Raw genomic sequence first — 14,871 nt, 5'->3', positions numbered from 1 at the left:
GCTCCTTCACATCGAGAGGAGCCAGATGAGGTGGTTCGGGCATCTGGTCAGGATGCCACCCGAACGCCTCCCTAGGGAGGTGTTTAGGGCACGTCCAACCGGTAGGAGGCCACGGGGAAGACCCAGGACACGTTGGGAAGACTATGTCTCCCGGCTGGCCTGGGAACGCCTCGGGATCCCCCGGGAAGAGCTAGACGAAGTGGCTGGGGAGAGGGAAGTCTGGGTTTCCCTGCTTAGGCTGTTGCCCCCGCGACCCGACCTCGGATAAGCGGAAGATGATGGATGGATGGATGATGGATGCTTCTTCCTACTCCTTTTCGAACATGTTGAAAAGAGAAACTGGAAATTGTGATGTATCATGTTGTATGCTTGCATGTTCCAAATAAACTCATACTCAAAGCGGACGTGACAACAGCTTGTAGAGGACGCTAAAGGCACTCCCCTAATATCTTTGTCCGGGTGGAAACCGGGAGAAATTTGGGAGAATGACTGCCGTGGGAGATTTTCGGGAGGAGCAATGAAAATCAGGAGTCTCCTGGCAAGTATGGCTAATTCTGGCTTTTTATAACCATGTGTAGTCATGTGTTTTTTTTTCACAAAATTGCATTGTCCCCTTTGAAATAAACCAATCTAATCCAACGCTTGAAAATGTCCGAACTGATGTAAGCCTCCGAACAAACAGCGCAGCAGTAATCCGGCGGTATACTGGAGAGTCATTCCCCGAGAGGAAATGCCGTGTTTACCGTCCTCTAAGTAGAAACCCACATGACCACAACAGCAAATGCTTTTAGCAGAGAGAACAGCAAACAAGACCCGGCAGACGCTGTAAAAATGTGCACACATTTTGGTGTAGTTCTTTCGCTTGCAAGAGGATGATAAAACGCTGGCTTGTGATGAGATGAAGCAGGCGATGCAAACATACCTGTCTCTCCCCACAGAGTGTCGTGGCTATCAATTTGCACGGCGTACTCATTATTCACTGCCAACAATCCCCGCACAACCTGTCAGGGAGAAACTTTGATTAATGGTGGTAGCCTTACTGCATAAGAGATCAAATAAAACACCGGGGCAGAATGCTAATATGTCTGTAAAAATAACGGGGGGGCATGGGAAGAACATGGTGGCCTGACAGATGGATAGTACTTTATTTATTCCTTCAGGAAAATTAACATTTTCAGCACAATCCCATTCAAAATCAGACAAACATTACAGGGAGACAGAACAGGATCGCTGACGGGTCTGCCGGCTTCCAGCGCCCCTTGCAAAAAAGATGAAATACAGGTAAACAAGGTGGGGGAATGGGAGAAAAAAATAAAGGATTAAAATAAAATAAAAGAATCGGTCTAAGCCTGGGCCCTGGAGAGGGGGTCCAGACTGAGGCCAATTCAAAAAGATGACCATTAGGACAATTATTCAACCACTCTACTGCAGGGGGGCTGAGGGGCGGACACATTGTTGGGGGTCACGGCCACACTTGTGTAAGTGATTTACAGCTAACAAGCAACTTATTTTTAATCATCCATCCATTTTCTACCGCTTGTCTCTTTTGGGGTTGCAGGGGGTGCTGGAGTCTATCTCAGATGCATTGGGGCTAGGGTTGTCCCGATCCGATATTTGGTTCGGATGCCGATATTTGCCAAAAAATGCGTATCGGCAAGGCATGGGAAAATGCCGATCCAGACCCAGGTCCGTGTTTTCCAACACACCGATTTAAATAATACATTCCACTTTTCTGCCGCTCTCTAAATTCCGTTCCGCATTTTCCAGCACACCTTCAACACATAAATAAATAAAATAAATGGGTTGTACTTGTATAGCGCTTTTCTACCTTCAAGGTACTCAAAGCACTTTGACACTACTTCCACATTTACCCATTCACACACACATTCACAGACTGATGGAGGGAGCTGCCATGCAAGGCGCCAACCAGCACCCATCAGGAGCAAGGGTGAAGTGTCTTGCTCAGGACACAACGGACGTGACGAGGTTGGTACCAGGTGGGAATTGAACCAGGGACGCTCGGGTTGCGCACGGCCACTCCCCCCACTGCGCCACGCCGTCCATCCACAGGTCTGTGTTCTAACCGTTAAGACGTCCATGTGAATTAAAAGTTACCGGTAAAAATGTCAGCTGTGTGGGATTATTTTACACTACAAAACCAAAAAAGATGAAGAGGTGGAGTGCAAAACATGCCACTATAAAGCCAGGCGTGGTGGTAAAGTTGTAAGACATATTAATGACTCTTGAGAGTGAGAGGCTTTTTAGCACAGCCTCACTCATCATTGATGAACACAGGAGCAGGCTGACACCTGAGCATCTAGAAGTGCTCGTCTTTGTTAAAAATAATTTCCCCATTAAGCTCGGACTTCAATTGTTTGCCCCCCCTGACTGGGGCAAACAATTGAAAGAAGTGTGTAAATATTACTTTTTTTTTTTTTAAGTTTACACTTGTTCAAGAGCTAGTATTGATGCTGAGTTATATACATTTCATCCCACTCAGGTTGTTTGTGTTTTGCTTTTTTAAATATTGTTTACAGCATTATTTGCACTTTATAATGTTCACTTTATAAACATGAATCTGACAACTGAGTAGGCTAAATAACTTTAAACTTTAATACATGCTCGGATAGGCCAGTATCGGTATCGGATCGGAAGTGCAAAAACCTGGATCCGGACATCCCTACTTTGGACAAGTCACCACCTCATCGCAGGGTCAACACAGATAGACAGACAACATTCACACACTAGGGCCAATTTAGTGTTGCCAATCAACCTATCCCCAATTTAAAGATTAAATAATTTTTACCGTCAAAATGCCTGCCTCCTTTTCTGCATCTTGGGGTTCGTCACAAACTAACTCTGACAGGGGTTCTGGGTATTTGTTCTGTTGTGTTTATGCTGTGTTTCGGTGTGGATGTTCTTCCGAAATGTTTGTCATTCTTGTTTGGTGTGGGTTCACAGTGTGGTGCATATTTGAAACAGTGTTAAAGTTGTTTATACGGCCACCCTCAAGTGTGACCTGTCTGGCTGTTGACCAAGTATGCTTTGCATTCGCTTGTGCGTGTGATAAACCGTTTATATTATGTGATTGGGCCGACAATCAAAGACAGTGCCTTTAAGGTTTATTGGCGCTCTGTACTTCTCCCTAGATCCGTGTACCACTCCGTACAGCGCCGATTTAAAAAGTCACACATTTTAATTTTTGAAAACGATACCGATAATTTCCGATATTACATTTTAAAGCATTTATCGGCCGATAATATTGGACATCACTAGTTGAAATAGCTATTTTGGACCAAAAATTTTTCAAAAATCTGTCTGGAGCCGCAAAAAATGAAAAGCCTTATATACGTGTTATAATGAAGGCAACACATGATGTAAGTGTCTATATTAAAGGGGAACATTATCGCAATTTCAAAAGGGTTAAAAACAATAAAAATCAGTTCCCAGTGGATTGTTTTATTTTTCAAAGTTTTTTTTTTTAATTTTACACCTCCCGGAATATCCCTAAAAAAAGCTTTAAAGTTCTTGATATCCGCTATTTGCGATGCGACTGTCCATTTCCCTGTGACGTCATACAGTGCTGCCAATACAAACAACATGGCGGTTACCACAGCAAGATATAGCGACATTAGCTCGGATTCAGACTCGGATTTCAGCGGTTTAAGCCATTCAACAGATTACGCATGTATTGAAACAGATATTCGGAGTATGGAGGCAGATAGCGAAAACAAAATTGAAGAAGAAACTGAAGCTATTGAGCGAATAGCTATTGACGCTATTCGGCCATAGCATGGGTGTACCAAATGAAGTGGCCCATAGCATGGCTGCCTTATTAGCATCGCCGGTAAAATGTGCGGACCAAACGATCAGGACTTTCGCATCTTTAGACACTGGAGCAACCTAAATCCGTCGATTGGTAAGTGTTTGTTTCGCATTAAATGTGGGTATCCAGGCATCGTTTAGCGTAGCATGTTAGCATCAATTAGCTGGCAATCATGCCGCGACCAAATATGTCTGATTAGCACATAAGTCAACAACATCAACAAAACTCACCTTTGTGATTTTGTTGACTTAATGGTTGCAAATGCATCTGCAGGTTATCCATACATCTCTGTGCCATGTTTGTCTTAGCATTGCCGGTCAAATGTGAAGACACTTTGGTACATTCAATGGGGGTCTGGTGGCAGATTTCTTGCCAGTGGTGCAACTTGAATCCCTCCCTGTTAGTGTTGTTAAACCGACGAGGCATGATGTCTCCAAGGTTCCAAAATATAGTCGAAAAAACGGAAAATAACACAGCTGACACCCGGTGTTTGTAATGTTTTGAAAATGAAAATGGCGGGTGTGTTACCTTGCTAAAAGACCGATAAACAGAAAGGCGTTTAATTTGCTAAAATTCACCCATTTAGAGTTCGGAAATCGGTTGAAAAAATACATGGTCTTTTTTTCTGCAACATCAAGGTATATATTGACGCTTGTATAGGTTTGGTTATAATGTTCCCCTTTGACTATAATAGCCTACTATCAAATCTTTGTTGACAGAAATGTTGTATTTACTTGTAAGGCAAAGCCACACCAAAAAAAACCTTCTCATGGGACAATAAGAGCTGAGATTGTATCTTTAGTGCACTCTATGGATGGGATGTTAATGTTTGTATGTGTGCATGATATACGTGCACGTGCATTATAGGCAGACCTGCGTGTGTCCCATGCTGGCCGCCGCTATCAAAGCCTGCTGCAGGGCTTTGCTCTTCAAAGCGCAATCCTCCTGCTGCACCTCAGCGCTCCATTCCATCTCCAGCAGGTACTGGATAATCTCGGGATGTCCTCGGAGAGCAGCGTGCACAAGGGCACACTGGCCACTTTTATCCACATGGTCGACCTAGCAAACACAAAAGGTTTTGTTAACGGAGTGCCAATTAAATTTTTTTTTTTTTTACGTGTGAGGCTATTTGTGCACATTGGCCACCAGTATTCCTGCACTTATTTTTAATTTTATTTATTTATTTTTTGCTCAGGTAAACCATATAGTTGATGTAGATGCCCATATCGGCTGTACAAAATGTTGCCCTATTTGTATTTGATTTTATTAAATGTATTTATATTATCATTTGGTGCAGCCAGGCCGGAGCAGGAGGGGATAGGAAGAGGAAAAAAAAAAAGACGGAGGGAAATTGTGGGGACAAGAGGGGGATTAGACAGAGAGACAAAAACAACAACAATATAATGCCCTCCCGGTAACAGTTCGAGATGCCACCTCAGTAGAAGCATTTAAGTCTCACCTTAAAACTCATTTGTATACTCTAGCCTTTAAATAGACTCCCTTTTTAGACCAGTTGATCTGCCGTTTCTTTTCTTTTTCTTCTATGTCCCACTCTCCCTTGTGGAGGGGGTCCGGTCCGATCCGGTGGCCATGTACTGCTTGCCTGTGTATCGGCTGGGGACATCTCTGCGATGCTGATCCGCCTCCGCTTGGGATGGTTTCCTGCTGGCTCCGCTGTGAACGGGACTCTCGCTGCTGTGTTGGATCCGCTTTGGACTGGACTCTCGCGACTGTGTTGGATCCATTGTGGATTGAACTTTCACAGTATCATGTTAGACCCGCTCGACATCCATTGCTTTCCTCCTCTCCAAGGTTCTCATAGTCATCATTGTCACCGACGTCCCACTGGGTGTGAGTTTTCCTTGCCCTTATGTGGGCCTACCGAGGATGTCGTGGTGGTTTGTGCAGCCCTTTGAGACACTAGTGATTTAGGGCTATATAAGTAAACATTGATTGATTGATTGAACAATAACAACAACAATAGAGCGACATCAGCAAATAGGATATGTACAAATATGATGGTAAAAGTGATAGCAAAGAAGCAGTTAGTGAAGTAAACAATGAGCATTATTACACTACAAATGGAGCAATAAAAATACCAATAGAAATAGCACTATTGATAATTAACAATACTAATAGTTTACCTCTATTATCAACCATACAGTTGTTCAAATGCAACAATACATATACGTAACAATAACTGTAGATACGAAAGAATGCAGAAAAATGGATAGTAAGAAAGAGAAGCAACCTATATTAACCTTGTAGATTGTTATAGTAACAATTGGTTAAGCTTTGTCAGTGTGCAATGTGTTACCCAGTTTACCCTAAGGGAACAACGTTAATATATGTTTGATGAAATGTGATTATATCCATGAGTGTATGTATGTATATGTACATGTATGTGTATATGTATGTTTGTACAGTGAATGTATATGTACATGTATGTGTGTATGTATGTTTGTACAGTGAATGTGTATGTACATGTATGTGTATATGTATGTTTGTACAGTGAATGCATATGTACATGTATGTGTATATGTATGTTTGTACAGCGAATGCATATGTACATGTATGTGTATATGTGTGTTTGTACAGCGAATGCATATGTACATGTATGTGTTTATGTATGTTTGTACTGTGAATGTATATGTACATGTATGTGTATATGTATGTTTGTACAGTGAATGTATATGTACATGTATGTGTGTATGTATGTTTGAACAGTGAATGTATATGTACATGTATGTGTATATGTATGTTTGTACAGTGAATGTGTATGTACATGTATGTGGATATGTATGTTTGTACAGTGAATGTATATGTACATGTATGTGTGTATGTATGTTTGTACAGTGAATGTATATGTACATGTATGTGTATATGTATGTTTGTACAGTGAATGTATATGTACATGTATGTGGGTATGTATGTTTGTACAGTGAATGTATATGTACATGTATGTGTATATGTATGTTTGTACAGCGAATGCATATGTACATGTATGTGTATATGTGTGTTTGTACAGCGAATGCATATGTACATGTATGTGTATATGTATGTTTGTACTGTGAATGTATATGTACATGTATGTGTATATGAATGTATGTGTACATGTATGTTTGTACTGTGAATGTGTGTGCGGATGAACGAACTTTGAGTATGTAGGTATGTACTGTGTTTGTGTATGTATGTGGGAGCGTAGGTACCTATGTATGTATATATGAATAATGGTGTGTAAGTGAGTATATGTGTATTTGTATGTACAATATATTCCTGCACTTATCTAAGGGTTGTATCAAATTGATTCGCAATACTGTTGCACTCCAGTCCTGCAACGTGTGGTAATGAGCCAAAGGCCTCACACAACAGCGCAAAGTTAGGTTTCAGTCTTGAATCACACGGGCCTAATGCAGACAATAATGACGAAAAGTGATCCCTCAATTTGTACATCAATCTAAAACCGTACAGGTCATAACCTCCTAAGGTCCAAGCTCTTTGTTTACATGCTTTTTTATTTATCTCTCTTTGCTATTTGGGCTTATTCGACCCTAATTAGAAGAAAAAAAAAAATTGATATGATGTACTTAGTCCATAAGTACACAAATGTGTACTTCATGTTTAGTGACATGCTATTTCTTATTTTTACACTTTTTTTTTTCCAAATTCCATTGTACGTTATACTCTTCTGACACCACCAGATAACAGTATAGGTGTCCACATAAGTGGCCAAAAGACCCCAATTCAGAAGTGTACACAATTTTGGAAATAAGAGCTACAAGATGCTGCCCACGCATGTGGCCACTAAGCCTTTATTAATGCAGGTACAAATGTACCAATATTTGTATTATCGTGGTTGTAGTTTTGCAGTACCATCGAACCAAGTTGCATCAAACAGCTGTATTAGCGACAAACTCTTCGTTCACCTTGGCCCCCCGCTGGCACAGCATCATGACGAGGCCCAGGTGTCCCGCAGCCGCCGAATAACACAGGGGGCTCATGCCGTTTTCCGACACCACCTCAACACTGGCGCCAAACTCCATCAGCAAGGAAGTGATCTCCTGGTGGCCGAGGTGACACTGCACGCAAACCACCGGTGCGTTGTTCAGCACCTCGGTGCGGTAATTGACGTTGGCTCCACCCAGCATAAGCAGACGGCTCACCTGGTTGAGATATGCAGACGGCAACAGGTAAAAAGATGGATACGATGTAACAAAAACGCTCAAAGCCAGCATGAATACGTTGGACGACAATTAAAAATATACCTTATAAAGACATACATACAAACCAAATTAACCATTGGGCCTCACTCACTCACTCACTATTCTATTATACCTATATATTTGACTTAAGTCTCATCTTAAAACTCATCTGTATACTCTAGCCTTTAAATAGACCTCCTTTTTAGACCAGTTGATCTGCCGCTTCTTTTCTTTCTCCTATGTCCCCCCCTCCCTTGTGGAGGGGGTCCGGTCCGATGACCATGGATGAAGTACTGACTGTCCAGAGTCGAGACCCAGGATGGACCGCTCGTCGGGACCCAGGATGGACCGCTCGCCTGTATCGGTTGGGGACATCTCTACGCTGCTGATCCGCTTGAGATGGTTTCCTGTGGACGGGACTCTCACTGCTGTCTTGGAGCCACTGTGGATTGAACTTTCACAGTATCATGTTAGACCCGCTCGACATCCATTGCTTTCGGTCCCCTAGAGGGGGGGGGGGTTGCCCACATCTGAGGTCCTCTCCAAGGTCTCTCATAGTCAGCATTGTCACTGGCGTCCCACTGAATGTGAATTCTCCCTGCCCACTGGGTGTGAGTTTTCCTTGCCCTTTTGTGGGTTCTTCCGAGGATGTTGTAGTCGTAATGATTTGTGCAGTCCTTTGAGACATTTGTGATTTGGGGCTATATAAATAAACATTGATTGATTGATTGATTGATTGACTTTTAACTAACAAAAAAAAGTGAACACATTACTCCTGTTTTAGCCTCCCTCCACTGGCTGATTGTGTCTTTTAGAGTCCATTTTAAAACGATTTTACTCGTTTTAAAATCCTTACGTGGTCCTGCCCCACCGACTTGTCCAGAGTGTATACCTCGCCTTCCGCCCGATTGCAGCAGAGAAAAGCTCCAGCAAACCCCCCGCAACCCCAAAAGGGACAAGCGGTAGTAAATGGATGGATGGCTGGTCCTGCCCCACCTTACCTGTCTGAGCTGCTCCACCTCTATGCCCCCGCCCGGTCCCTCAGGTCAGCTGATCAGCTGATCCTGGAGGTACCCAAATCAAAGCGCAAGCTTCGAGGGGACAGAGCCTTCTCTGTTGCGGGTCCCATCTCCCTCTCTATGTGAGACAGGCCCCTTCTTTGGCTACTTTTAAGACAATCTTAAAACCCATTTTTATTCACTGGCTTTTAACCCAGCATGAGACTTTAAACCAGGCCTGGTCAATTAGTTTAACTCGGGGGGCCAAATTTAGAGAAAAAGAAAGGTGTCTTGGGGCCGGTATATCTGATTTTTAGGAACACTAATACAAAAACTCACAATAATGTCTGATTGAATGCGAAAAAAGTTATGAGAGACTGTCTTAAAAAACATTTTTTACTAAACGAGACACCCAGCCCTGCAGTCCTTTCCAAGGTTTCTCATTGTCATTCACATTGACATCCCACTGGGTTGTGAGTTTTTCCTTGCCCTTTTGTGGGATCTGAACCGCGGACGTCGCTGTGGCTTGTGCAGCCCTTTGAGACAGCTTGTGATTTAGGGTTGTATAAATTGACATTAATTGATTAATTGATTGATTGATGATTCATGTGTGCTGGTATATCATACTTGCCAACCCTACCGGATTTTCCGGGAGACTCCCGGAATTCAGCGCCTCTTCCGAAAACCTCCCGGGACGAATTTTCTTCCGAAAATCTCCCGAAATTCAGGCGGAGCTGGAGGCCACGCCCCTCCAGCTCCATGTGGACCCGAGTGACGTGTCGACAACCCGTTTTCACGTCCGCTTTCCCACAATATAAACAGAGTGACGTTATAACTGTAGAATGATCTAGGGCGAGTTCTTAGTTTCTTATGTGGGTTTATTGTTAGGCAGTTTCATTAACGTCCTCCCAGCGCGGCAACAACACACAACAACAGCAGTCGCGTTTTGATCTACCGTAAAGCAGTTCGTCTGCCGTAAACAGCAATGTTGTGACACTCATAAACAGGACAATACTGCCATCTACTGTACATGCATATGTGACAATAACATCTACGGCTTTTAGATGAGTGGTTCTCAACCTTTTTTTCAGAGATGTACCCCCTGTGAACAGTTTTTAATTTCAAGTACCCCCTAATCAGAGCAAAGCATTTTTGGTAAAAAAAAATAAATAAATAAAAAAGATAAAAGAGTAAAATACAGCACTATGTCCTCAGTTTCTGATGTATTATTATGTCTAACAGTGCAAAATATTCCGCCCGATTGTAGCTGAGATAGGCACCAGCGCCCCCCGCGACATAAAAAAGGGAATAAGCTGTAGGAAATGGATGGATGGATAGCTGTAAATATACTCCTCCCCTCTTAACCACGCCCCCAACCCCCGACCACGCCCCCACCTGCCGAAATCGGAGGTCTCAAGGTTGGCAAGTATGTGGTATATGTAAAAATAAAGTTTCTTGAACTCTTTTTCACACAACAGTTGTAATCCAAAAGCTAGTTTTTCTTTTCAAACGGCATGTTACATGTTAAAATGGCGGTGTCAATTAATTTCTATGGGTGGCGCTGTTTTCAGATACCAGTGTTTTAAGTTACGACCTCAGCTGTGGAACCAATTGAGCTTGTAAGTCCAGGTAAGACTGCAGTAATACAAACCCTGTTTCCATATGAGTTGGGAAATTGTGTTAGATGTAAATATAAACGGAATACAATGATTTGCAAATCCTTTTCAACCCATATTCAGTTGAATGCACTACAAAGACAAGATATTTGATGTTTAAACTCATAAACTTTATTTTTGCAAATAATAACTTAGAATTTCATGGCTGCAACACGTGCCGAAGTAGTTGGGAAAGGGCATGTTCACCACTGTGTTACATCACCTTTTCTTTTAACAACACTCAATAAACGTTTGGGAACCGAGGAAAATAATTGTTGACGCTTTGAAAGTGGAATTCTTTCCCATTCTTGTTTTATGTAGAACTTCAGATGTTCAACAGTCCGGGGTCTCCGCTGTCGTATTTTACGCTTCATAATGCGCCACACATTTTCCATGGGAGACAGGTCCGGACTGCAGGCGAGCCAGGAAAGTACCCGCACTCTTTTTTTACGAAGCCACTCTGTTGCAACACGTGCTGAATGTGGCTTGGCATTGTCTTTCTGAAATAAGCAGGGGCGTCCATGAGAAAGACGGCGCTTAGATGGCAGCATATGTTGTTCCAAAACCTGTATGTACCTTTCAGCATTAATGATGCCTTCAAAGATGTGTAAGTTACCCATGTCTTGGGCACTAATGCACCCCCATACCATCACACATGCTGGCTTTTGAACTTTGCGTCGATAACAGTCTGGATGGTTCGCCTCCTCTTTGGTCCGGATGACACGATGTCAAACATTTCCAAAAACAATTTGAAATGTGGACTCGTCAGACCACAGAACACTTTTCCACTTTGCATCAGTCCATCTTAGATGATCTCGGGCCCAGAGAAGCCGGCGACGTTTCTGGATGTTGTTGATAAATGGCTTTCGCTTTGCATAGTAGAGCTTTAACTTGCACTTACAGATGTAGCGACAAACTGTATTTAGTGACAGTGGTTTTCTGAAGTGTTCCTAAGCCCATGTGGTGATATCCTTTAGAGATTGATGTCGGTTTTTGATACACTGCCGTCTGAGGGATCGAATTTCACGGTCATTCAATGTTGGTTTCCGGCCATGCCGCTTACGTGGAGTGATTTCTCCACATTCTCTGAACCTTTTGATGATATTACGGAGCGTAGATGTTGAAATCCCTAAATTTCTTGCAGTTGCACTTTGAGAAACGTTGTTCTTAAACTGTTTGACTATTTGCTCACGCAGTTGTGGACAAAGGGGTGTACCTCGCCCCATCCTTTCTTGTGAAAGACTGAGCATTTTTTTGGGAAGCTGTTTTTATACCCAATCATGGCACCCAATTAGGAAGTTCCAAATAAGTGTTTGGTGAGCATTCCTCAACTTTATCAGTATTTATTGCCACCTTTCCCAACTTCTTTGTCACGTGTTGCTGGCATCAAATTTTAAACTTAATGATTATTCGCATCAAATATGTTGTCTTTGTAGCATATTCAACCGAATATGGGTTGAAAATGATTTGCAAATCATTGTATTCTGTTTATATTTACATCTAACACAATTTCCCAACTCATACGGAAACGGGGTTTGTATTTTTTTGAGAAGCCTCTGATTGACTGGAAATGTTGACCAAAAATGAAAAGGTTGACATATGTCCAGTTTCACATCAACACTTGATAGAACATGTTTTCCTGCACCATCAAACACAGCAAAAAAAATAAAAATATTCAATCTCATCTTCGATACTTTTCTTTTCTGTGTCATTGGCACTGCTGTGGACTTTATGGTGATCCATCTTCTTCAGCAGCATATTTGACATTTAAACACCTTCAGCTACTACCATGGTTACAAAGTAATTTGTCAAGCAGTCGGCACATCTCAGCATGTCATATGTTTGAGCGCTATTTCTATACTCGACTATAAGCAAAGTAAAACGTTGCCTCGGTCTGACCACAAGCTTCTTCTGAGAGTAAAGGCTGGCGCACAAATCCAGATAGATGTTTTTCTTCTGCAGGATGAAGAAAATCAATAAAGAATGAGGCAGAAAAACCAAACAAGCGCTCGCCAACAGAATATGAAATAGTGTTAATTTTTTTTTTTTTTTTTTTGCCTCTGAATAGATTTCCAAAGATTAACTGTACCGGAGGAAAGAACAAGGTCACTATGTAAATATTCCACTGTGAGTGATGTTACACTCGTGCATAATAACTCACAAATATTTATTCAGGATGACAAAAACCGATGGGACCGTAAAGTGAAACGCTAATACTGGTAGCGACACAAAAAAAAAAAAAAAAGAAGAAAGAATGATGGTTGTTATGTGGCCTCAAGCCAGAAGGCATCAATCAAGCGATAAAGGCCTTTTTTGGAGAGGATAATGTCTTCTCGCAATACAAACGAAACAAAAAAAAAAGTACACGAGCAGCTGAATTGATTTGAAATGTTAAAGGCCTACTGAAATGAGATGTTCTTATTTAAACGAGGATAATAGGTCCATTCTATGTGTCATACTTGATCATTTCGCGATATTGCCATATTTTTGCTGAAAGTATTTAGTAGAGAACATCCACGATAAAGTTCGTAACTTTTGGTCGCTAATAAAAAAGCCCTGCCTTTACCGGAAGTAGCAGACGATGACGTCACCCGTGTGAGGGCTCCTCACATCCTCGACATTGTTTAAAATCATGGCCACCAGCAGCTAGAGCTATTCGGACCGAGAAAAAGACAATTTCCCCTTTAATTTGAGCAAGGATGAAAGATTTGTGGATGAGGAAAGTGAGAGTGAAGGACTAGAAGAAACAAAAAACGCGATAAAGTTGGCAACTTTTGGTTCAAAGTGCAAGTTAAAGCTCTACTATGCCAAGCGAAAGCCATTTATCAACAACATCCAGAAACGCAGATCTGTAATTTGATCTCCTTAACATGCTTCAAAACTCACCCAATTTTACACACACATCAGGACTGGCAAAAATTGCAATCCAATAAAAAAAACCAAACCCCAAAAATAAAAATTGCGCTCTAATGCCCCCTAGGAAAATCCCAAACAAAACTGCTTGTAACTTCTGTTAGGAATGTCATACAGACATGAAACAAAATCCTCTATGTAGGTCTGACTTAGACCAGGGCTTGAGTGGCGGGGGCAGCAGCCAAAGGCGGACCCGACCAACGCTGCTTACAGCTTTAATTCTAAATTGCCTTTCAAATGTCTATTCTTGGGGTTGGGTTTTATCAAATAAATTTCCCCTAAAAATGCGACTTATTCTCCAGTGCGACTTATATGTTTTTTTTCCTTCTTTATTACGCATTTTCGGCCGGCGCGACGTATACTCCGGAGCGACGTATAATCCGAAAAAAACGGTATGCGTTTATTAAGCATCAGGGGCGGTTCTAGGCATGCTTATATGAGGGGGCAGTCAGAAATGTGAAGGGGGCATCATGTGTACACATCATGCTCCAGCACTTTTTTTTTTGTGCTTATAGTAACGATGCTTTCTTCATTGAAATGGGTCTTTAGCTATGTGTCCAACCCCAACCTGGACTAGTGGATTGCATTTTGTCAGGCCTCTACCTTCAAACCTGTCCAACTTGGGTGTCCCACCTGAAAACTAAGCTCCTGCTGGTATAGCTCTTACGGTCACTGAGGCACGCAAACCCCCTGACCACAATAAGGTGGCAATCCCTCAGGGGGGGGAACTGAAAAATAAATGAATAAAATAAAATAAAACATCCTTCATCCAGATTTTATCAACCAACAACATAACATTTATCCTAACTGGATGGCCTAACTCTCAAGTACATTTTGACCCAAAGTAGGACTTCACACACTACAGTCAATATTTACAAAACTGAAAGGTAGTCTGATGAATAATAAAAAAGAATCTCAAACTAATTTATAAAACAAAACATGGGCACAAAATTCATTCACTCCAATGTATGTGTGTTGCCCACTTAATTGTAAATTGATGAAAACGGCTGTGTTTTTGTTTTTAGGTGTCTTGGTCCAATCAAATGAAACTTATAATTTGTTTATTACAAAATGTAGATTGAAACATTAAAGGTTGACTATGTAGAATTACAAGAAAAACAACAGAAAAAGAATTCCAGCAGTCGATTGCCAGACCGTTGCTAAGTAAAACGGGCCGTTGCTAGGGACTCCGCTCTGAACAGAGGACAGCAGAGGAGGACTGCTAAGCAGGATATATACCTTATGTTTCATTTTTACCGTCATTAACAGAACATGGG

At 41.9% G+C, this 14,871-nt stretch overlaps 1 protein-coding gene across 4 annotated transcripts in view; it reads right to left on the bottom strand.

Moving 5' to 3' along the window:
* LOC133537891 (protein TANC1-like) overlaps positions 1–14,871 on the bottom strand; it is a 389,287-nt gene that overhangs the window by 57,690 nt on the left and 316,726 nt on the right. For all 4 annotated transcript variants that reach the window (XM_061879022.1, XM_061879023.1, XM_061879025.1 and 1 more), the window contains 3 exons: positions 7,753–7,989; positions 4,700–4,885; positions 923–1,001 (listed from right to left, as the gene is read on the bottom strand). In XM_061879022.1, coding sequence (XP_061735006.1) covers positions 923–1,001; positions 4,700–4,885; positions 7,753–7,989 — 502 coding nt within the window. The remainder of the gene's footprint in view (positions 1–922; positions 1,002–4,699; positions 4,886–7,752; positions 7,990–14,871) is intronic.

Source organism: Nerophis ophidion, linkage group LG19, assembly GCF_033978795.1.
Source record: "Nerophis ophidion isolate RoL-2023_Sa linkage group LG19, RoL_Noph_v1.0, whole genome shotgun sequence".
Classification (NCBI taxonomy): Eukaryota; Metazoa; Chordata; class Actinopteri; order Syngnathiformes; family Syngnathidae; genus Nerophis; species Nerophis ophidion.
This window is presented reverse-complemented; position numbering and strand designations above follow the sequence as displayed.